The sequence below is a fragment of the Alternaria infectoria genome (genome assembly GCF_024043175.1).
Source record: "Alternaria infectoria strain BMP 0036 chromosome Unknown scaffold_10, whole genome shotgun sequence".
NCBI classification, from domain to species: domain Eukaryota; kingdom Fungi; phylum Ascomycota; class Dothideomycetes; order Pleosporales; family Pleosporaceae; genus Alternaria; species Alternaria infectoria.
Genome location: NW_026250699.1, coordinates 348861 through 371580, shown reverse-complemented (window position 1 = coordinate 371580; position 22720 = coordinate 348861). Strand labels below are relative to the sequence as shown.

At 54.1% G+C, this 22720-nt stretch overlaps 9 protein-coding genes across 9 annotated transcripts; 5 read left to right on the top strand and 4 right to left on the bottom strand.

Moving 5' to 3' along the window:
- Positions 1-640: 640 nt before the first annotated feature.
- J4E92_006566 (uncharacterized protein) lies at positions 641-3079 on the bottom strand (the record flags this gene model as incomplete). Its single annotated transcript, XM_051497933.1, has 1 exon — positions 641-3079. One exon carries the CDS (start codon positions 3077-3079, stop codon positions 641-643), a length of 2439 nt encoding a protein of 812 aa, XP_051351659.1.
- A 689-nt stretch (positions 3080-3768) lies between these two features.
- J4E92_006565 (uncharacterized protein) lies at positions 3769-4482 on the top strand (the record flags this gene model as incomplete). Its single annotated transcript, XM_051497932.1, has 2 exons — positions 3769-3845; positions 3906-4482. 2 exons carry the CDS (start codon positions 3769-3771, stop codon positions 4480-4482), a joined length of 654 nt encoding a protein of 217 aa, XP_051351658.1.
- Positions 4483-4904: 422 nt separating this feature from the next.
- Positions 4905-6127, bottom strand: J4E92_006564 (uncharacterized protein; the record flags this gene model as incomplete). Its single annotated transcript, XM_051497931.1, has 3 exons — positions 4905-5171; positions 5586-5972; positions 6023-6127. The coding sequence occupies 3 exons, from the start codon at positions 6125-6127 to the stop codon at positions 4905-4907; spliced, it is 759 nt and encodes a 252-aa protein (XP_051351657.1).
- Positions 6128-7304: 1177 nt separating this feature from the next.
- On the top strand, positions 7305-9992 carry J4E92_006563 (uncharacterized protein; the record flags this gene model as incomplete). Its single annotated transcript, XM_051497930.1, has 1 exon — positions 7305-9992. One exon carries the CDS (start codon positions 7305-7307, stop codon positions 9990-9992), a length of 2688 nt encoding a protein of 895 aa, XP_051351656.1.
- A 189-nt stretch (positions 9993-10181) lies between these two features.
- LSM2 (U6 snRNA-associated Sm-like protein LSm2) lies at positions 10182-10829 on the top strand (the record flags this gene model as incomplete). Its single annotated transcript, XM_051497929.1, has 3 exons — positions 10182-10189; positions 10443-10590; positions 10695-10829. The coding sequence occupies 3 exons, from the start codon at positions 10182-10184 to the stop codon at positions 10827-10829; spliced, it is 291 nt and encodes a 96-aa protein (XP_051351655.1).
- A 1878-nt stretch (positions 10830-12707) lies between these two features.
- On the bottom strand, positions 12708-13205 carry J4E92_006561 (uncharacterized protein; the record flags this gene model as incomplete). The annotated part of the gene is made up of 1 exon (XM_051497928.1): positions 12708-13205. The coding sequence occupies one exon, from the start codon at positions 13203-13205 to the stop codon at positions 12708-12710; it is 498 nt and encodes a 165-aa protein (XP_051351654.1).
- Positions 13206-13741: 536 nt separating this feature from the next.
- J4E92_006560 (uncharacterized protein) lies at positions 13742-14467 on the top strand (the record flags this gene model as incomplete). The annotated part of the gene is made up of 2 exons (XM_051497927.1): positions 13742-13749; positions 14065-14467. 2 exons carry the CDS (start codon positions 13742-13744, stop codon positions 14465-14467), a joined length of 411 nt encoding a protein of 136 aa, XP_051351653.1.
- Positions 14468-15232: 765 nt separating this feature from the next.
- On the bottom strand, positions 15233-15888 carry J4E92_006559 (uncharacterized protein; the record flags this gene model as incomplete). The annotated part of the gene is made up of 2 exons (XM_051497926.1): positions 15233-15600; positions 15660-15888. The coding sequence occupies 2 exons, from the start codon at positions 15886-15888 to the stop codon at positions 15233-15235; spliced, it is 597 nt and encodes a 198-aa protein (XP_051351652.1).
- Positions 15889-18880: 2992 nt separating this feature from the next.
- J4E92_006558 (uncharacterized protein) lies at positions 18881-21887 on the top strand (the record flags this gene model as incomplete). The annotated part of the gene is made up of 8 exons (XM_051497925.1): positions 18881-18983; positions 19040-19084; positions 19133-19657; positions 19707-20039; positions 20089-20370; positions 20417-20970; positions 21018-21490; positions 21542-21887. 8 exons carry the CDS (start codon positions 18881-18883, stop codon positions 21885-21887), a joined length of 2661 nt encoding a protein of 886 aa, XP_051351651.1.
- Positions 21888-22720: the final 833 nt, after the last annotated feature.

The following is a 22720-nucleotide window of genomic DNA, read 5'->3' as shown; positions in this document are numbered from 1 at the left end:
GGCTATCTTTATTACCATCAAATTGCGACGATTACAGGTTGCCAAGTTTGATCCGCGACATGGGCCAATTAGCATAACATGTCGATGCAGGATGATAGCTATATGTCCGAATTTACATTTGCAGCTATATCTGGGCCAGACTACTCGTTTCTGGCCTTTATCCATGCCATTTTCCATGTCGTCGTCAGCAGCATTGTCCCAACTGGTACCCGCCTCCCATCATGACGGAATGATCGTCGCTGAGGGCACTGCTGTACCGTGGCCGCGATCTCACACAGGCAAAGATGGGATTATGGTTTTACAGAGTTGAATTTGCGCAATCTTCGCCCACTGTGAGGCGGCGAAAAGCTTTGCGCTAATTTAACTCCAAGTAAGGGGAAAGTGGACAGGGATGTTGATTGATGTCATGCAGTACTTGTGCCCTTGGCACGATAGTTATTCGCGTTTAATCCTTTTTACCGATAATTGCAAAACACGACGCATGTTCTGGAAAGCATTCAGCCTCTCAGCCTATGCATCCCGATTATCCGTTCATACGCCACGACCGAGAGTGTCTGTCAAGCGATATGCGCTTGGACACCATGTACTACGACACGTTGCGTTTTGCACGTAGCACGCGCGAGGTACGAATGCTCGTACTTTACTTGACAACGATAAAGCCAACGCCGTTGCGAGCCTCTTGACAGGCTTTCGAAAGAGCCTGCACCTCCGTATCCGTCCATTTGACGCTGAGGTTGTCCCAATTCTTGGTAGCGTATTCACGGCGATACTGCTGTTGCATTGCTTGCAAGCGACGTATTTCTCGAGGGTCGCCTGTCCCACTGTACACAATAAAGGCCGTGCAGCGTGGCAAAGCGTCGTATATCTGCCCGATACGTTCAATGGTCTTGGAGACGGCATCGCCGAGCTCAGGTCCGTGAACCTCAACATCTGTATCCTCGCCGTCCTTCAGAAGACCCAGTCGTTGCAAGGCATTCTGTCGAATGAGCTCGACGTCGGCCGTCTTGGCGTCGTCCCACCAGCCTCTTGCAAGCTCCAACTCGCGCAAACGTCCCCAGACAAAGTCGATCTTGTCAGTAGTGCCATCCTTGCCTTCAGCTTGGCCCTTTACTGTACGCTCAATAGCTTCTACTACTTCCTCATCGGTCTTGCAGCCTATGGAAACTCGAGCTTGGCCACCATGACCTCTGTTCGGGTCGCCCCAGTCGATGACAGCTCCGGCACGATGCACTTCGTTTGATTTTGGTCGTACAGAACGATCCATTCTCTTGAAAATAGACTCCGCGTTTGTGTCGCCCGACCCCCAGCGCGGGCCCTTTTCACACTTTTGTTTGACCAGGTCGAGACATGTCCGAGCATCTTCCACACTGTCGTGACCTGCTGAGCCCTTTTGCACTTCGCGCTTGAGATATTTCTGCGCAAGCCACTTCAGCGACTGTTTGTATGGTGGCCCACGAGGGTGCGGGTAGAGGATACCAGTGTCGATGATGAAGGGGTGGGTCAACTTGAGTGCGTTGAGATCAGAGTTTAGCGAGTGTCCCACAAGGATTGTACGCGGTGTGATGAGTTCCAATAGCTCCTTCTGTATGTCCGCTAGAGTAGTTGTGACGTCTTGGAGCATGGCCGCTGTAATACCGGACCATTGGGTCAGGTAGTCCTTGATGGCGACATCCGGCTTGACAAGCTTGTCGAGGGCCGTAGTGCCGTCCCAGTTCAATAGACTGATGCGAGTGAGTACAAGCTGGTCATTCTCAGCTTTGCACATCTCACAGTCGACGGATATAATGTGTCTTCCAGCAGTCAGACTGCCTTGTTCAATCTCCATCTCGGGTACTTCTGCATCTTCCAAGGTAGCGACATTGGTGTCGACCCAACCGTCATCAGCACTCTGATGAGCAAGCTTCCTTCTCTCGTTATTGGCCTCCTTGGATTCCGAAGTGGTGAACATTGCTGGATGTAGCACGTATTCGTTCTCTTGCTGTTCCATTAGACTGGCGATGTATTCGGTAATGCGTGTGCGCTTGTTTTCCCAGTTCTTCGAGTTCTGCGGCAAGGGGCCTTTGTGGTTCCCCGTCTTCTTCATCTGCTTCTCTTCTTGCGTCTTGGGTATTTGCGAGGTTAGCATCGTATGAATGGGCGAATGCACCCTCATATATTGGTTGTTGCGATGTTCGCCTATAGCCTTGATGGGCCAGACATGCTCAAAGATATCAGCAAGAGGTTTCAGCGATGCAGGTAGTTTTTCGGCCTTGAGACTAGCCGGATAGAAGTCATCACGCGAAATTTTGAGCCGCTTGGGCTTTGCATCCCTTGCATCCTTTACAGCCTTTGCAGCTGTTATGGCAGCATCAGTCTGCGCGTCCGTTGTCTCTGCTCCAAAAGAAGGCTCGGACTGAGACGGGGCGTCTAAAGCAACATCGCCGTTGAACATACCCAGGTCCAATCCCGGAACCATAAGCATGACGACCTGTTGGATATTGGCACGACTGCGTACGGAAACCCACTGCGGCGCATTACCGTCAGCAAGCAAGTACAGCACCAGTGACTGGAGGTCTGTGATCTTCACGTGCGAGTTCAGACGGGCATGATGTGAATGCTCAATGGCTGGGTAGCTCCTCTGCAGCTTGCGTTCTTTCCTGCGCTCCTCCCTGGTCATGTTCTCGCTTGACTGCTCAGAGCCAGCTTTGTATGTGACGAAGGGGTTGTCGGTAGAGGAAAGGCGATTTCCTAGTTGGGCGTCCTTGCCCGCGAATGGGTTGTCGGGAGTTGCATCTTGCTGCGGCGGTGGCGATCGTGCCTTGCGCTTGCCCTGCCCAGCTGTGTCGCGCGAATGGCCAGGACTGCGAGCTGGCGAAGGCGAGTTTGAGGCGCGGCGCCCGTTGTGCTCAGAGTGCGATCCGCGTTCCTTCCGTCTCCTTTTCGAGCCGCTGACTACTGTCCAGCCCTCTTCGTCTCCGTTAGTCGTGGTGGTTGCCGCATTGTCGGATTGCGCTTCGCCGCGCATGTGCGCCAGTGTCGCACCGAGTCCCATATCGGCAGGAGGTGGCTCGTCGCGAGCGCCGCGCTTTCGTTTGGCCATATCAGAGCTCATGCGACCCGCGTGAGTCGATTTGGTGGGCGCGAGGTGTTGTTGTGGAGAAGCTCAAGAAAATGTTCGGGGTTCCGGCGCATGGGTACGCGCTAGCGATGGCCCACAAGAATCCACTACTATTGTCATATGTCTGTATTCACTTTACTTCGCAAAACGCAATAAACTCTTGTTCTACAATGAGGATCGCGTTACGATCTCGAAGAATCCAGTCTTCATGGTCTTCGTCGTCTTCGCTACATAATTCACTATATACATTCCCGCCGACGTCGTATCGTCACAGCTGCGCTCGTACATGAACCAAGTGAAAACATCACGAGGAGATGCGTTCAGATCCATTCTATAATGTGGGGGTACTCAAGAGGCTATCATGGAGGAGGTATCGCAAGCAGTAAGAGATGATCGATCCCGGAAATACAGCTAGACTGAAACCGGAAACTCAGCAGTGGAGTACATGTCGAATTTCTTGAGCAATATACAAATCACGGAGATGGTGAACGGTGAAGTGAATCCAAGAGTGGATATTCGAGTGATGAAAGTGATGCGACCTCATGCCCGCTCCTCGCGTACTATGATACTACTTTTTCTATCGACTGGACAAGACCTTTTCCTTAGACTCTACCTCACCGTCGAACCTCTGTCTACATCTGCATCTATTTCAGCGGAATCCTACAGCAATCATGCTAACAAAAGACCAGTTCGTTCAGGGTCTAGAGCCGCTCAGATGTGGAATTTGTCTGGACGACTACAGTACCGAGTAAGTAGCATTGGATAACCCTTGTTATCGCAGCACACTGACTTGGATACCCTATTTCAGGCACGTTCCTGTGCAACTTCCCTGTGCCCACATCTTCGGAGACCACTGCATCGTCAAGCAAGTCGAGGCTGAGATGCCCAACAACAATCGATGTCCACTATGCCGCCAAGAGCTTTTCCACCAGGAAGATACACATGTATACATCAGCGACGACTCGGAATGGGGCGATGCCGATGACGAAAACGAGGAGGATGAATGGGAGTTTGATGAAGAGAGGTATCAGGAGACCCTTGCTGGGCTTCTTCATGACAGTGAGCCGGGTATGGCACACTTCGCCTCCTCAGAGCCCAACATGCTTACGGACTCAGAAGGACGAACACATGATCTGGCACCCAGTACACTCCACGCTGGGACCATCGCCACGACAAGGAGGGAGCGCCTCAATCGCCAGCGGGAATTCAGAGAGCATGCCGAGCGGAGGCGAGATGGGGGCAGGGCAACCGTCCCGAAGCTACCCGGACGCACCCGCACCTACAACCAGATTGAAGCATCTGATAGAGAAACCGATGCAGACTGGTCCGGATCTGAGTACGAGCCAGAGGAGGACAATGACCCAGCCGATGAATGTGAGGAGTAAATTGGGGTCGATGTAGATACCACGGTACGGTTTTGTATGGCACTCGGCTTGAGCCAGAGGATATGTAGTAGCCAAGATAACCTTTTGCGAGGCAGTTGCTGGGTTCCGAGAGAAATGTAGCCTCCACAATCTCCTATTGCAAGTGATAAGCTAGGTTCCGAAAGTGATGTAGCCTCCACGGCCCTCTTTGTGATATCATGCGAGAAGAATACCAGCCCTGTCGATAGCATCTGCCGAACCTGCTATCTTTGTGGATATGAAGACCAACAGGTGGCCCTGGGCGTAGAATTTAGCCGGCAGGTTGTGTAACATTGCATCGACGCATGTCAGCATCTACATGGTAAGCTTCCTCGCATTGCTATTTGTACATACGCTCATCTACAGTCATTGTCATAATTCGTCGGTCTGTATCGTTATCCTTTCTATAGTTTCCCTCTCCTGCTATCGACCGCTTCCCTGAGCTTCTTGATAACGTCTCCCGGGTCCGAAGCGCCGAAAACAGCACTGCCAGCAACGATGACATTAGCGCCAGCATCAGCAGCTTGATCAATGGTCTTCTCGCTTAGACCTCCGTCGACCTCGATCTGTAGCTCTGGGTACTTTTGTCGAAGCGCGGTGACTTTGGGAAGCTCGGACGCCATGAATGACTGGCCACCGAAGCCGGGCTCTACAGTCATGATCAATATCATCTGTGAACGTTAGCATGAAATCTCTACCGAGCGCGACGTGGCCTAACGCGGGCCTTGAGTTGAGGTTATTGATCCTGCGGGAGCAGCCAGCGGCGTGGGCGGGTAGGTACCGATGTCAACTTTGGGGATTACTGAATTGACAGGTGGCCAATAGATGGACAGTCGGTTGGGCAGCATGCGGCAGGCTTCTCGAAAGAACGCACAGGTCAAGACTGATTGACAGTGGGCTTACGCAGGCTGGTATGCCTAAGCGCCAGCGCGTGCCGCCCACGCCCCAACAGGGTCAGCCCTACCCAGCCTCGCTTTGGCCGACCACTTCCGAGGCCTCTCTAACCACCATATAGCGCGTGCGGCCCTTTCGTGATATCGATTGTGATGACGGAAAGCATGGCAGTGCAGGGGTGATGAACTCACATCCGGAACCTCGTCCTTGTTTGGGTTCTCCAGTATCTCCCACAGCACGTCGACTGGTGTGCTCGGCTTGATTGCGATACCAGCCTGCATACCCTCGCTATGTATGAACTTGACCAGCTCTTTGGGAGATGTCTTCTGGTCCGACTTCCCACTAGGTGAGTCTGCCGCGGTTGACGAGACGGCGGCTTCGTAGTGGAAGCAGTACAGGTCGCAGCCAGCCTTCTTGAAGTCGCGCACCCATCGCTTGGGCTCGGCGATCATCATGTGACAGTCGAATGTTCCCTTGCCGTGTGCGGTGGTCGGTCGGTCGACGTGTGAGCGGATCTTGGTGACAACGGGCGCGCCAAAGGTCATGTTGGGCACAAAGTGGCCGTCCATGATGTCGACCTGCACGTGTCAGTCGCGTGCCCTCCAGCCCGAAACTCAGCATCGCGTACATGGAGCCAGTCGGCGCCCTGGGAGATTGTGTCTGAACAGGCCTTGCCCAGCGCTCCGAAGTCTGCCGACAGAATCGACGGCGCGATGATGGCAGGCGGTGACATGGCGGGCGGTTCTAGTGCGGTTTCGGTGTGTATAGGTGATCTGGAGAAGCGCCAATGGGACGTATGGGGAGATTGTGGAAATTGCTAGTGTGACGGAGCTCACGATAGCTTTTTGGTGTTGACGGCATCAGCGTCACGCCTGCCCCTCCACCCATGCCCCGCTGCAGGTCTTGGCACGCCTCACCTCAGTTCTTGTTCATGCAGACTGCGCAGCTCACCACCTCACGTTTCGAATCAACTATGTTTGCTGAACGGGGCCGTCAATGCTCTAAATCGACTGAAACCTTCTCTATTGTTATATCTTGGTGATCGGCAACCGCGTGGCTGGTCGCGTGTCTGTACTGCCGAGATGGCTGCGACGGGTCTCGGCACCTGGTCTTTCCCTCTCACATGGCACGGGATGGCTACATGACAGCCTTGAGGACAGCCACAACCACCGCCTCGCGTCCAACTCGAGGCCGTGAGACAATATCCAGCCCCGCAGCAAGAATCGATTTCGACGAGGCACTATTGGGCGAGTATGCTGTCCAACGCCGCTGCGTCTCGTCATTGGACAAGCGTGCAGAACGCGAGCGCTGCAAATAGCACTGCCCGGCGCTTACAACCAAACACCCAACCACGCCGTGCAGCGCAACGCTCCTCTAGCCCAAAGTTTCTAGCGCATGGTATTGACCTTGCTCACCATAAACTTACACTGGCCAATCATGCCGCCTTCACCCTCTTTGCCATGTCGTGGCCGACCTTGAGCCGCTACTGCCTCTCCACCCAGACTCGGCCCTCTATGCGAGTGGACGGCCAACTGGCAGTGTAGCTCGGACGAATGCCACAGTGACACTAGCCCGCAGTCACTCGACGAGTAGGCGTCTACGCGCGATATATCCTCTGATCATCGCGCTCGCGCCGCATCTACTCTCTTTTGCCATTCACTTCTAGTCCTCTTCCGAGCCCCTTCTTCCGTCAAGTCTTCGTTGATCGAAGCAATTCCATTTTTACCAGTAAGCTGTTGACCAGCGCAGTTTTGGGCTATAGCTCATCTTAATATCGCCTCTATTTGGTCCCCTGTACTTCTGTATTTGGACCCCTACCACCCTCGCCGCACTCCCGCCTACTCGGATTTTCATAGGTATCTTTAGTAATATTAGCACAAGGCGGTGCTCACGTCACCGCAATATACAACATGCCTGAGATGCTGGAGCCTGCAGTATACCATCCTGCGACCTTCGGCCCCATGGCCAACTCTCATCAAGCCATGTCTCCGCTGGATCAGAGACAGGCACTTAATGCCACCGACGACGAGTCCTCAATTCCCACCTACTACTTCGGAGCAAGATATTCCACCTCGTCGATATACCTACCCAGTCCCGCGTCACCAGCCAGCATTGACGACGACTTCCCTACCCCCAAGGCACGCTTATTCGATATGACCCCGCAGCCGTCGCCGCGCTTTCCTGTTCACTCGGCTACATATCCCCCAGTAAACCGGGCGAGTCGTGCTGACAGCGACTTCGACTCCCTCTACGACATCACCGACGATGAGGCTGAGGTACCTCTCCATGCATCCGCATCAGTCAAGAAGCTTGCGACCCAGCCTAGACAGAGACGCTACCCATCCATCGTCATCCTTTCGCCTTCCGCATGGCCGACCATTGAGAAGTTGAAGAGTGCAAACTCGGCGATGCCCGTTACTCCATCGTTGCTACTGACCCCATCGCGTCGCTTCCTTGAGATGATCGACTCTCACAACCTGCATGTGCCTGAGCACTCAGCAGCCCCTTCCCTGGACGGCAGCCTCACATCAGAAGAGATGGACAAGCTCAGTTGCCCTGCCACCCCAGTCTCGCAACGTAGACGCGGATCCATGTCCAGCGTTGACTCGTGGGGACCTGTGCAATTGGACCTACAAGCTATGGAGACGCTTCAGCATCTCGGAAACTCGCCATCTGCTGAGCAGTACGAAGAACCAGAGCAACAGGAGTTTCAAGTGGTTGAGGCTAGAGGCGAGATGCAAGAAGTCTCCCGACCAAGTCTCGGCTTAAGCATCCCTTCAACAGTATTCGGAAACGGTTCCTCTGGTAGCACACCGATTTCCGCGCTCTCTGTCCCTTCCCCCGGTGGTTTCTTCTCATCGCTTCAATCGACTGCTCGTCACACCTGGAGTATCCCCAAGCGCGATGAGTCAATCCCAAACACTTCAACTGCTGAGAGGTTTTACAACCTTCCATGGCAGAAGGAGAACCGAAGGAACACTTCCCCACACCCCGTGCCAGCTGTACCAGCTGTGCCAGTTCTTCCGGTACGAAACTCGACTCTTGCCGGATCCACTCTCGATGGACACGATGAGCCTCTGGCGACATCGCGCCCAGTCCTCCTTAGCAGCCCAACCGATGAGAACGTGGAGATCAAGGAGATCAACCCTAGCAAGACCATCTTTCAGTATGACGAGAACTACAACGCCGGACTTCAAAAGGTGTCTACTGCTAACCTCGAGATGACCGGCCGATGGTTGGAGGAACAAGATGAGCTACAGGCCGCTCTTCGTGACATGAGCGACATTACCTCTCCCAGCCTCTCCAGCGGAACCCACAGCCGCGGCAACTCGATCGAGAAGACTGTGGTCAAGAAGTCAGTCAAGTTCGCGGATGAGCCGGCCAAGTCTCCAGTCAAGGAGTCGGCAGATGAGCCCATCACCACCTACGTCCAAGGCCTTGAGTACCTTCACTCTCGGTGCCAAGAGAAGGATACGTTCATCCACCGTCAGACTCGCGCTGAGGCTATGCACGTACAGCGACGCTGCAATCCTCTTGCACATCGCGACCAGCTCCTGGGAAAGTTCGAGCTTTGCCAGCCAGAGCGCCCAGCGCCACCGCGACCTGTATCTGAGTTCTTCGTCAATGACCCAACTGTACTAAAGGAGAGGATTGCGCGCGCACAGACGGAGCGTCAAGCGCTCGACCAGATGCTGCCCATCCACTGGGTCTTGCAAGCTCAGAAGCAACTCAACGGTGGCAAGCTTCTCAGCAAACCTGCCGCGCGATGCATCACACGCGCTAGTTCTCCACGCATCCTCGACGTTGGTGGTGTCGCCACCAACGATTGGGCGTGGGACGTTGCCTATGACTACCCATACGCTACAGTGACTACTGTCTACACTGCGGGTAACAACATGTCATCTAACGTCAAGGGCCCCGACAACCATAAGCACCTTACCGTTCCCAACCTGTGGACTCTTCCCTTCCCATCTGGTCACTTTGATGTCGTTTCGGCACGCACACTTTACGAGCTCCTCAAGACAAGCAAGCCTGTCGGCAAGTCATCAGACGAGTACGACCTGTGCTTGAAGGAGTGCTACCGCTGCCTCAAGCCCGGTGGTATTCTTGACTTCAGCCTCATGGATGCCGATGTTGTCCATGCTGGCCGCAACGCTCAGGCCATGGGTGTCGAGTTCGGCTTCAACCTCAAGACCCGCGGCTACGACGCTCAGCCTACCAAGACATTCCTCCCGCGCGTCTCCAAGGCGGGCTTCAAGGACGTTCAAAGGGCGTGGATGCTCCTTCCCATGGGAAAGACGGCAGCGAACTGGAAGGACACACTTGCCGTTGGCGCGGAGCCAAAGCACCAGGAGCGTCGCATCACAGAAGACGGCGAGATTGAGCTCGAGGACGCGCCAGTCTTCGGCACCACCATGGACGCGGCGATGTTGACAGGTGTAGTTGGAAGCTGGGCATGGGAGAGGTGGCTGCTTCGATTGCAAATGGAGATGGGCAAGGACGAGGAGAAGCTATTGGAGGGAGTCGTCAACGTGCTAGAGGAGGGCGCGACAGGCCACGCTGGATGGAGGACTTTGTCCGGCTGGGCGAGGAAGTAATGGCAACGGGATTGAACATGATGTGATACAATTACGATGGTTTTGGGTAGACGGTGTTGGATAGGCTGGACTGGACTGGACTAGGTTGATACCACAATAGCGAATTTCTTTTGTAGATGAATTGAAGACAGTGTCTATCACAGTCGTCACATTTGGTTATCTGGGTGTCTGCCTATCAATGTGATGGTGATGCCGGAGTGAGAGACAGGGCGAGGCGGCAGATCAGCCTCGCTCGCAGCGGCGCGAACCCCACGCGGTCCATGCGCAGCGCATAACCTCGTCACTGTGCCATGTGCACCGCAAGTCGCGACCACTCGACCCAACTTGCGCTTAGCTGTATCTCCGACGTCTCTACCCCAATCCTTTCTCTCTCACATACACGATGCTCTTCTTCAGGTGAGTCCCCGGTCCGCATCGATAATGACGCAACAGCAACTGACAGGGCAATAGCTTCTTCAAAACGCTCGTCGAGCACGAAATCACCGTCGAACTCAAGAACGAAGTCCAGATCCGCGGAACACTCAAGAGCGTCGACCAGTACCTGAACATCAAGCTGGACAATGCAGAGGCGGTGGATGAGCTGAGGTGGCCGCATTTGGTACGTTTGTGCATCGCGACTCTCTTCTGCGTACGGACCAGACAGCGTACCAGAGAGATGGCGAGATGAGTTTACGGGAGGAACAGATGCTAAGTCGTTAACAGTGCTCGACAAAAGACATGTTCATCCGCGGTTCCGTCGTCCGATACGTACACCTTCCCTCCGGCGCTGTCGACACCGCACTACTCGAAGACGCGACAAGGAGAGAGGCTGAGGCGGCGAAGAACAAGGCGAAATGAGAAAGGAAGGACATCAGGTGCTAGGATAACGCGTGATGAAGCGACCGTTCGTGCGGCAACATGAGGAGGGCAAGACGCGCGTGGGCGAACGCAATGTGACATGACAACCCACGGTATATAAGAGCGTGGCCAAGCGCAAGAGCTAGGATTCTGGACCGGGAACAAGCGCAGAGATTGCGCAAGCACGAAGAGCGCTTGCAGAGCTGGTGATATGAATATACCCTTGAGGAGAGTGAGGTGATATCCTCGCCCGTCTTGGTTCTTGCTCTACTCTTCTACTCTCTGTTCGATTCGAATCGTTTACACGCCCTGCTTCAATTCCTCTCTAGTTCACGGGACATGGAGGTTGCCCCTTCAGGCTCATATCTGATATGGCCATCAACGTCAACTTGCTCTTCCACATACGTGCGTTTCTCCTTCGTTTTGCCTACCCACAAATATGGCATCAAACTTTCGACATCACGAACGAGCCTTCTCTTTTGTCGTCCATGTCGCTTCTCCTGTGCATTTTCCCTCGTACAGTCTCTATCTCCATGAGACAAATCACTGCGGTGTATGCGATTCGATACTTTGGTTGTCATCCACTCCATATACTGGTACTGCGATAAGGCAGGGCATCGACGAGCCACTCACGACTCCCGCAATACATCACCATCCCACACTCAAAAGTACTCCTCAAATGAGAGAGATCGCTTTCATCAGACCCCAAGAGACGAGGCCGCACGTGTCTCCCCTCCCTTTCACTTTTTTCGTAGCAAACGAAACATGTCGCGCAAAAATTACGCTCACCCACACTCCTCTCCACTGGCAGATTAAGCATCCCTATGACTCCGTCTGTCCCCAAACAACACCAACACCAACACCGCTCTTCCGCCGGTGAACAACGTCCACGCACACACTTTCAAAAATTTCCAAATCAGTCCTTTCAAAACAACACACCACGCAACGAGTATACTCGCAAAAGCGACGAGTCCACGCACACGCTTTCAAAGGTCTTCAGTTCAGTCCCTTCGAAACGACACACAACGCAACAAATCTACTCGCAAAAGCGACGATCCCCTCAACAATCATGGCGCCCATCTCCTACCCATCTTCCACTCCCCCAGCCACCCCAGCGCCTTACCTGCACACCCGCTCCGCACTCGAAGCCCTGACCTCCGAAACCCTCACCCCAACAGCCATCGGCCTCATATGCGTAGTCGGCACCATCGGCATCACCATCTACATCATCAGCGCCATCATCTATTTCCGCACCAAACCAATCAGCTTGCCCAGGCTGTTTCGCAAGCGCGCGCACACCGACGAAGAGAGCAGCACGGACGGCAGGAAGACAGCTATATCCATCTGGGAGCGAGGCGTACCACTATACGACAGAAGTGGTGTTACGACGACGGCAAATTCGGCGTTTGGAGATGCGTATCCTTCTGAGGGGACTGCGGTGAATGCTGGGCTGGAGAGGGAGATTTTGGAGATTCTGGAGGCGGAGGCGGAGGTTAGGGCTATGTCGAGGGTTGTGGTGAGGTATTGAGGGGGTGGAGAGGGGAGTGTTGGTGATGGGAGGGTGTTGAGTAGTTTTGGAGATGATGGGCACGAGCGTGAAGAAGTGAGTGTTGAACTGGTTGTGTCATGCGTTGGGATTTGACCGACGGGGGTTGAAGTTGTGCTTGGATGTACGTTGCTCGAGTGTTCAAAACTTTCTGCTCGCTACCTTTTTGTACTTCCGGTGTCTACCTAGGTACCAAATGGGAACTACGATGAGATGGGAAGAAACAGACGGGGCAAGTGCCAGTAACAGTTGTCACACCCAAATATCGTCTACAACCCTGCCTTCTTGTATACACTCAGAAGATCAATCGTGCTTTTTCCATCCCTCGGTATCTAGGCCCAAGGATCTTCCCGCACAACAACCTCAATAGTCTCTTTCCTACCCCCAAGCATTTCGTTCCTCTTCGGTTTGAACTTCAGCATCAAGCGCTTCCTCAGCGACTTCTCATCCCGCCTCTCCTTCTTCTCTTGAACAAGCTTCTGCTTCACAGCCTTCACATCCTCATCCGACGAGGAAGAGCTCCAATGAAGAGTCGGCGCAGTGTTTACGCGCCATGCCTGAATGCGCTCTTCGCGCAAGGGCGAGACATTGCGTCTCTTTCGCAGAACGTTTCTGGTATGCGGCTGCGTGGTCTCTAGATATTGGGACAGTGAGGTCGCTGCTGTTGTGGTGAGGACGAGTGTTGCGATGAAGATGAGTGCTGCTTTGGCGACTATGCTCAGGCCACGCTCGTTGTGTGGTGTGAAAAGTGCGGTGAGGAAGCGGGTGATGACGAGGGAGAGGAGCATGCATGGGAGTACGAGCCATGCGGACGGCTGGGGTTGCGACATGGTGGAGAGAAGTGAGGTGTTGGTGCGCAGCAACAAGGCACTTTGAACGAGAGTTGGCTTGTGAGAAGGCTCATAAGCTCCAAGGTCACTGCGTTAGTCTTGCGGGTCGGTAGAAATCGGATTGGGCGGAGCTAACGGCGGGAGTGTTTGGCTTCTGGTTCATTCACTTCTTAGTATCGACTACTTTGGTGTCTAGGAAATAAAAATCACTCATCTACTTTTCACACGCTGCTATATTGTCACACAGTTCGCTTCAAACTTTTGCAATTAGGCAGGTTACCTAGGTACTTTTCAAATAATCTATTCGCATTCATTGCATCTGTTCCACCTGTTACTTCGCACCCATTCTGTTCCAAGCCTTCCAGCTTTCTGCTAACCGCCATACGTGAATTATGGCGTCGCTGGATGGAGTAGACGCGCGGTTACCGTTTGCCTCGAGGCCTCCAGGGCTGCCGCAAAAAAGAGGGTGGAGACATTTGTGACCCTGGTGCATCTGCCATACGATGAACCAGAAGTTCACCGATATTATAGCATGGATGAACCAGTAGAGGATCTCACTTAGAGCTGGTACGAGCATGTTGAGTTTTTTTGGGTTTGCAAAGGAGTCGCGAATAAGAAAGCTGTATTTTAGGAGGGTTGAATGCGGAGACTACACTGTGAAATTATCGGTTGTGATTACACCAACGCGGTGCTATGGAGCATACAGCGATTGCCTGTAAATTGTATTTTGCTGAGCTGAAGTGAGTGCAGCGGCAAGTGCGTACACACTGCGCCTACCCGCTAACAAAGTCGTCTTCTACTTCCTTCTTCGTACCTAGATCAAGACAAGACTCACACCATCACATCTCGACCCAAGCAGTCGCGCCGGTTTCCCACCAGCTACCATCATGGAACTCTACATGCCGATCTCCATCCCAAAGCACTTCCTTGCCTACTTCCTTGCTCTCGCGGCCTCCATCGCAATATCCGCGCTAAACTACGCCGGTCTCACAAAAGTCCCACACATCGTCATATTCATCGCGAGCCCGACCCTCCTCGTCCTTCATTCACTCTGGGAAGAAGCGCAGATCTGCGAGGCGGAAAGACAGAACGAAGAGCTGAGGGCTAAGAACCGACGTCTCAGAGCGCAGCTGATGATATTCGAACACGCGATTAAGGAATTGGAGGACAGTTCCGACGACTTGGATGACGAGGCTAAAATCTTGGCCAGGATAGAGAAGATCAAGGCACTACAGGAGTTTGGGAAAACAATTGGATCATAACAGGATCAGGAAGGAGGATGGGTAGTGAGAAAGAGTGATTCGAGGTTGGCCAGGGTGTAGAAACGTCAGGTTATTCGTAGAGCAAAGTTCCATGTTGCCAGTCCAAATGTGATTTTGGCTTGTGTACGCTGCGTCGATTGCTATCTGCATTTTGATGTGTGACTCGAACACGTGAAAGATGTGTGCTAGCATGAGCCCAGTCAATTTCAGACTGTTCATAAGACGTCTATACATCTGTGTTTGCTCATAATCCTACTCGCCTCATAACCTCCAAGGCTGCAGAATGTGCTCGCGGCTAAATCACCGGGCTTTTACTGTGAAGGCACATCATCCTGCGTACCCAATCGGGCATCTTGGCCATCGAAACTTGTTTTCGCCTGGACGGCCAGCGAAATCCCACCCTCCACCCGCGATGCACCTGTGGTGAGGTCGAAATTGACTTTGTGTACGACATTAGCCTGCAGGAACATGCTATATCCAACACGACGCTAATGATCGACGCAGGGATAGCGTACGCGCCGCATGCATGTGCGGTTTGCATATTGCCGGACAACATCAATATTGTGAACAGCCGAGGCTTTCCTCCTTGGGCGACTACTCATCCCGGTGTCCGTCGGAGGGATGATGCCATGTTCGTAGGAATACGGTGTACGGTGTATGGTGCACGGTGTGCGGGTGTGGCGGAGATGATGTCTTGGTGACGCCGATGAAAGAAGAGCCGATATCGTGATATGGCTGTCTTCCAGACAAATCATGGCGGGGAATCTACTCGCATGTAGAGAGCATCTTCTTCAGCACGCCCATCAGGGTGCCGTTCTCGAGGGCAGCGGCGACGCGCTCCTTGTCGCCCAGCTGCTTGTTGACCTGCTCGTCGGTGCTGTGGGTGCCCTTCTTGATGCGGACATCGACGCGGAAGCGCGGAGGTAGTGCCTGTTCGAGACGGACGCGCACGCCCAGGCCGATGACGGTGGCCAGCGAGCAGTGGGTGATGGTCGGCGTGATCTCGACGACGACGGTGCTGATGCTCGAGAGCGGTGAGGAGGGGGGCAGAATGTGGATGTCTGGCAGGTTGACGACGGACAGCGAGCCGAGGGACAGCGGGTGTTCAGGGTCGCAGATGGTGGAAATGAGGTCTGTCATGCGCGGGGTCAGCCAAACGTTAACGCCATCGAGGGCCCGCGGGCGCGCCTACCGTAGATTTCCTGCTCGTCAATGTCCTCACGTGCGTCGTCGCTGTCTGAATCGCCGGCTGAGACGCTGTCGTCGAAGGGGTCGCTGAGGTAGTTGTAGCGCGGTATCAGGTTGTCGAACAGGCCGGTCCCGCCGTCATCGCGCCTCTTTGCCGTGCTGTCGCTGCGGCGGGAGGGCAGATCCGAGGGATTTAGGATGGTCGGGTTGGCGTTGTCCTTGTCGAGCTCCATGGCGGCGGTTGGCAGGGGTCGCAGCGTCGTGGTGTGATGGTGGCGGAGGGAAGGAGCCGTCGTGGGCTCCTGCCTCTCCAGCAAATCTGCGAGGAAGGCGCGCCCGGGCCACCAGTAGCCCCTCCTCGGTGTTCGTCATCTAGCATGTGCTAGCCAGCCAGACACTCGGAACATGTCACCCGCCTTCACCTTCACCCTCACCACCACCTCCACCACCGCCGCCCCCGGCCATGCCCGCCGCCTTAGCAATTGCTCTGTAAGCCCTCAATTTCCCGCAGATTATCCGCGACATACAGGGGACACTTGTGTGGGGTGCACCGTTCACACCACAGCACCAGGGCACCCGTGTGTTTGACTAGTGTCTGCAGCTTCGTGTCATTCCATCACGCCGCCGGGGTATACAGTTCGTGGCCTCCTGCCTGCTGCCGTTCTGCTCGGCCAGCCTCGGCAAATCCCCAGTGCGCATCCAGAAGGTGAGAAACAGCGCGGCTGGCGACTGCCCTTGGGCTTCAACCCCATCGGCAGCCGACGCTTCCGGCTGATCCACCACCTGCTCACCTCCCAAGCTCGCGCGCCCATGGTGATCGTGTTGACGACATGTTTCTCACTAATCACTCCCAATGGCAGTCTCGTCCCAACCACCTGTGTCGGCTCCTCCCGCACTTGTGCCTTCATAACGGAAGTGCTGCCTCATCCGGCGTACGACTGACCGCGCTGCTGGATTGTCCCTGCTTTGCTTGCCGTGTTCCTGAGCTGCAGGGAGATCAACGGCAGTGATCAGCGCAGCATGACTGATGAGGTCAGTATCGTGTTATCTTACCACGCGCCACGGAAACCACTGCTTCTATCGACCTTCCAAAGGTCGACGGTAGCCTGGCGCCAGCACCTGTCAGTCATGGCACCATCCCGTCTTGCTCCATACAAAGCACCCCTTGGCAACGCCCGTCATGTCTCTGCGTGATCGAAGCTAGCACTCGTAACCTGACTGCGCCTTGACTGCCATCGCCATCACCATCATACCACCTGCGTGGTGGGGAACTAATCTTTCAGCTGCCTTGTCGCCTGCCGCGCGAGAGAGAACGCGACCCGGCAACATGGTTGACAGATTACAACAGCCCTTAAAGAAAGGGATTTTCGACCCTAACTTTAGCTCTCCATGCAATCTTCGGTCGTTCTTCATGTCATGCAATCGCCAGTGGCGGACGAAAATACGATCCATGCGCCGGATCGAAGCCCTCGACAAGTCTCCTCAGCTACGTTTCGCTTCGCGGCCGCAATATCTCGTATTCGGCTCATGCAAATGCTATGCCGTCTGTCTGTGCATGCTACCTACATATTCGAGAATCTTGTTAGCCCAACTGAGGGTAGCATCTGGAGTAATATTGTTTCATGCGGGCTACGCTGATGGTGATGCGTCTGCCGTTAGAACCTTGCCTGCACATGGCCCTACCAAGCTTCCGCACGAATCAATTCGCCGATGTGTCGTGCTCAACGACACACACCGGTTCTGCCGTAGCCTTTGCGGCATGCGACGGGATCCCGTCTGCCCAACCCATGCAAAGTCTCGAGTGAACGTCGAGTCTGCGGCCATGGAGATGCCACCGATCAGAGCGGCACATCAACGAGGCCAAAGCGCGTCGAGTAGTGGACGCCTATCCTCATGCTGCCTCCAGCCAAGTCTCTTCCGCGACTATGTGGACAAGACTTGTTTCGCTTTAGCTCCTGGCAGGTTGTGCAGCGTCCTACCAGAGCCATCTGTGTACCCCTATCTAGCCAGCTATAGTCGTACACCTGCTGTATTATATGTCGGCTAAAGCATAATATTCGTCATCGAGGCTAGCAGCCGGAGATCACTTTCTAGAAGGCCCACCTGTCATTGCGGTGACACTGCCAGACCATGTCTCAAACATTCAGGCACCTAAGGCTGTGCGAGATGAGAAACTAGGTACGACTATGAACCGACTAAATGCATGCGCAAGGTTTTCGACATTGTCCAGCCCTATCACGGCCAGGTCCGGGCTGCTGCAGTCTACTGGTCACGTCTGATCTTCTTTTTCTGGGCAATCCAGCAAATGCAGCCGCCACCAGAGCCTCGCAACAGCTTGCGTACTCGGTCCGCTGAAGTTTTTTACTTTGCCTTGAAGTCTGCTGAGTGAGAATGCCGCCATGTACCACCGTCTTCTCAGCTGTCAGACTTTGCCCCCGCTGATTTTATAGCAATCGTTCCCGGCCCATGGCAGTGCTTCGAGGAGGTCCACACTACCCGTCGTTCTACGTGTTACGATTCAGGCCGTCTCCAACGGGCACCACAATCCCTGCTGCCCATTGCCTCACACCCCCACAGCACGGCAGTTCCCTGTGCCCGCAGCATCTTGGTAGCGGACGCTTGCGCTCACGCGCGTGCAGCTTGGGCGCCCATACCAAAGGCGCTACTTGTGCAGCAGTGCGGCTCCTGGATCCTGCACGCTTAAGTCGCATATCGTCTACCCCTCGCCCGCCTATCGACCCCTTCATACACGGCCAACCGCCTAGGACCACAATACTCTCGCCTTTCAGGAGATCCATACACTGCGACGCCACTATTGTGCGCGTGAGCCACGCTGCGAGCCCGCTGCCAGTGCGTCTTCGAAACCCCGGTATGCCAGACATCGTCTCCACCTACCATCCCTATGCGCCTTCTGCCCTGATCTGCCGTATAACCTAACGACGCCGCGGCGTCGCGGAGATTTCCCTTGCGCTATAGCATTCTACAGTGCATCTGTTCTCGATTTCGCTTTCCTTGTGTATAGTTTTGGCCATTCCGCGATTTCTTCCGTCCGCCGACCCTCAGGACATTCTGGACCGTCATCGCGCGCCGCTACCATTGGCTGCACACCGACCACCGCACACAACCTCATCGACTTAGTGGATAGCCGACAACCCCGCTGCTTGCAACCATTGCGCAAGGCCTTGCGCTGTCACTCCGGACCGGCTCGTGGTAGCTATTAACGTTATGCCCCCGGAGACCACTGGACGGCCACTGCTGCCACAAACGGCGCAAATGCAGAGCTTCACCTTTGCGCCGCCCACGCTGGCACCGCGCGAAAACCAGCGCAGTGAGTCCACACGCCGCTCAGCGTCTTGGGGACAAGGCAGCTGACAACATCTCCAGATTATGTATTCGTAGACGAACACAATAGACACAAACGACTGAAAGGTATGAAGGCACATTTTGACTTGACATGCAGATGCTAATGCAGAGCAGTAATGAGAGCATGCGAAGGATGTCGTAGACGCAAAATCAAGTGCGACGCGGCAACAACGAATGCATGGCCCTGTGCTGCTTGCATTCGTCTGAAGCTTAACTGTGTGCCGCCCACAGTCAGCTATGACAAGGACTACAACGGTTCGCAAACCTTTGACCTGGAGCCCAAACCGCTCGAGTATGCCCCGGACCCATCTCCACAACATGACTATCAGCGCCATCCATCCATGTCGCAGGCCATGTCTCACCAGATGCCGCCTTCCATGCCGACTACCCAAGGCATGTACCAACCTTCGCCCTACGTGGATCAACAGTCCCAGGAGTCGTGCCATTATCAGCCCATGTCTCAGCCCCAGGTCATCCAGCAAACCATGAGCTACGCGCCTCAGCACGGCTACTCACAACAATCCGCTGGCCCGCCTGCGATCCTGACTCCACCGGAATCGGAACCCCATTGGCGAAGTGACTCTGTATCTAGTCTATCCGAGGCACTGGGTGAACTCAAGATCGACCATACAGCCATTGGTGAGCTCCATGGCACCTTGCTGCAAAAATATCAAGCTAATCAGTCTAGCCCCATACATCACTAACATGAAGAAGGCGCTGGCCGAAACACCCGCGCAAGAGGAGTACGAGGTCGTACTACCAGCTTCTGTAAGCCTCGATCATACGGTCCGCATACCACCGGAGATGATGCCTGATGATGATCGGGCAATGCATTACTTTGACTACTTTTTCGCCAACGTTCACCCATATTGCCCCGTCATCAACAAGGCCTACTTCTACCAGCAATGGCACAGCGCTCCGGACTCCATCTCTCCACTCATGCTAGAGTCCATCTTTGCTTGTTCTTCGTTGATGCTGGGTGACTCAGAGGAGGGCAACAAATGGCTGGCCCTTGCCACAAGTCAGTAGCGCCCTGTAATGACAAAACAACGATTACTGACATGTTACAGAGCACGAAGAGAGCTTCAAAGACGTGTCCCGCTTGAGTACAATGCAGGCAATGATTCTATTGCTGAAAGCTCGTGAAGCTTCACCAAAGCGAGGATACTTCTGGCGTTCTTGGATGGCGACTGTCAGCCTTGTAGCCATGGCGAAGGACCTCGAATTACACGAACATTACGACACCCATCAGATGGGCAAATCATGCGGATCGACAGTACACGACTGTGTTGCCAAAACGAGGGTATGGCAGATGTGCATGGTCTTCGAGGTCATGATTGGCGGTCCTCAAGGTATGTTGGTTTTGTAGAAGGTACTTGGAGATGCTGACTTCTATAGGACGCTATGACTTTGGTGTTACCACTGATACCGTAGACTTGGAGATGCCCAGACACATCGCAGGACAGGATCCTTCCGAGCTTCAGATTGCGCGTCAGTTCGTACAGTACGCCCGTATTGTTAAGAACGTTCACCATTCGGCCCTCGTGTACGGAAGACTCAGGAAGAAGAACCCGGACTGGGCACTGGATCCAGCTTTTGTTGGCCACAACACCGACTTTTCCCTCTGGTTACGAGAGCTTCCGGAGGACATGCAGATTGTCTACCCCCAGGATGGCTCTGCTCCTTGGATCCCGTCCCATCAGCTGGCGAATATGCACGCCTATCACTGTTTGGCCATCATTATGCACTTCCGCCCGCAGCTACATGCCGTATCAGAGTCATATGATGGTATATGGAAGCAGCATATGCTCACATGTTACTCGGCCGCCAAAAACCTATGCAAACTTCAAGAGGCGATTCTTAAGACCTACGGCATGCCTGGATTACTTTGCATGATGCGAGGCATAAGTTTCCACATCTACGCCGTGTTGACCTGCACCATGCTGCACCTGGTATGTCATATCCATTGTACAGTAAAGCATCTGACTAACAGCCGTAGGTTGCGGTGACATGCCCGGACCCAGATATCAACCATGATGCCAGGAACTTCTTCGTACGCCACATGCGTGTCCTGGAAACCATGTCTCCCTCGTTCCCGATGCCTGAGATGCAACAGCAAGTCAACAGCCTGCGTCAAGCGTTCTCGGCCGATTGTTCAAAAGCTTTTGAACTGAAACCGACATTCCCATTCGGAAGCCCACAAGTAGCTCCACAAACAAGCCCTATGGGTCACCAGGGATCGTACCGACCTCGTCACCCGAGCCATCCCTCGCCCTTGGAACAACCAGGTCAGGTCAACTACCATGCACTCCCCATTACTCCACCAATTTCGGCATCCGACCGCGGATCCAAGGCTGACTCTCCAGTAGCTCAGTCTTTGGTCATGATGGCGTCTGGTCACCGTGCAGCTCAGCCACCTTCTGGTATGCAAATGCCGGAGAACGCCCAATGGAACCCACAACGCATCTTTGAGTAAGTTCAATCATCACGTTCTCATTCAAACAACAAACTAATACAATACAGTCAATGGAATGTAGCCTTTGGTACGCCCCCTCCTACTAGCGCGTCCTCTCAGGCTTCTCCGCCGCTAAGACCCCATCCTCCAGGAACCAATTACGATATGCGGCCAGCGCAGGAGGCTATGCAACCAGGCTACCAAATATCGAACACATCGCCCCAGTCCAGCAATGTCCATGCAGTCCCAGGCCAGATGCCACCAGCCTCGACATATGGAAACACTGCACCCGTATACGTTACCCCTTCGATGTGGCAGGAAGCAGTTGCCAGCTCTTTACCGGATGGGCTCAAGCGCCGGTGGGACGACAACGCTTCCATGGGCGACCAGTCAATGTACAAACGCGCGCGTTGAGGCATGACGTCAACCCCGATCAAGATTACACCGCTTGTGCAATGCACTTCGCAGGAACCACAGTGAGCGGAGAAGTGTGGAGAGTGGCAAGCGCATGACCATCACATTGTCTGACCTTGGTCACGGCGAGATGACGGCATGACACGCTTCGGCGTCATTCACATTGCTGTCCAAACCACTCTTTGATGGATGAAGGTGCGCCCGCTTGGAAAAGAAGGTCGATTGAGAAGACAGTTCAGCTGTACCACCACCGTGAGACGGGAGTCCCCAAAAAAGCGCTGCAACAAGCGCGCCTGTACAATACGCTGATCTTGCGATACCTGCAAGCACGACCGCAATGACGATTACGCGCCGCTAGCGATGTTATCTAGCGTAAACACCATCACTGTAATAATACTCTGAACAAAGACACTGTACCCTCATTATCGCAACGTATATTAATGACCTTCCTCATTCATGACGGATACGGGGCACGGTACCCACTTGTCGTGTGCCAGCCTACGAATGATAACCTCAACAACAAAGCCAACGTACCCAGCCGCTCTATCAAACGTTCGAAGGCCCAGTTGTTCCAAGAACAGTCTTGAGTTTCAACATTGGCATCTTGAAGTTACATCATAAGCGCGCCAGCTATCCCCACTCAATCTATTCACCCTGCTTCAGTCCCACCGGTGCCGTCCGACGCCTTAGATTATACCAAAGCAGAAAGTGATCGTACATTAACATACACGCGTCATATGCATCTTTCTTGAGATCACCACTCAAAAGCATCCCAGCCACCAGGCTTTACTAATTCGATGAAGCCAGAACGTTCAAACGGGCCGGTTTAGCAA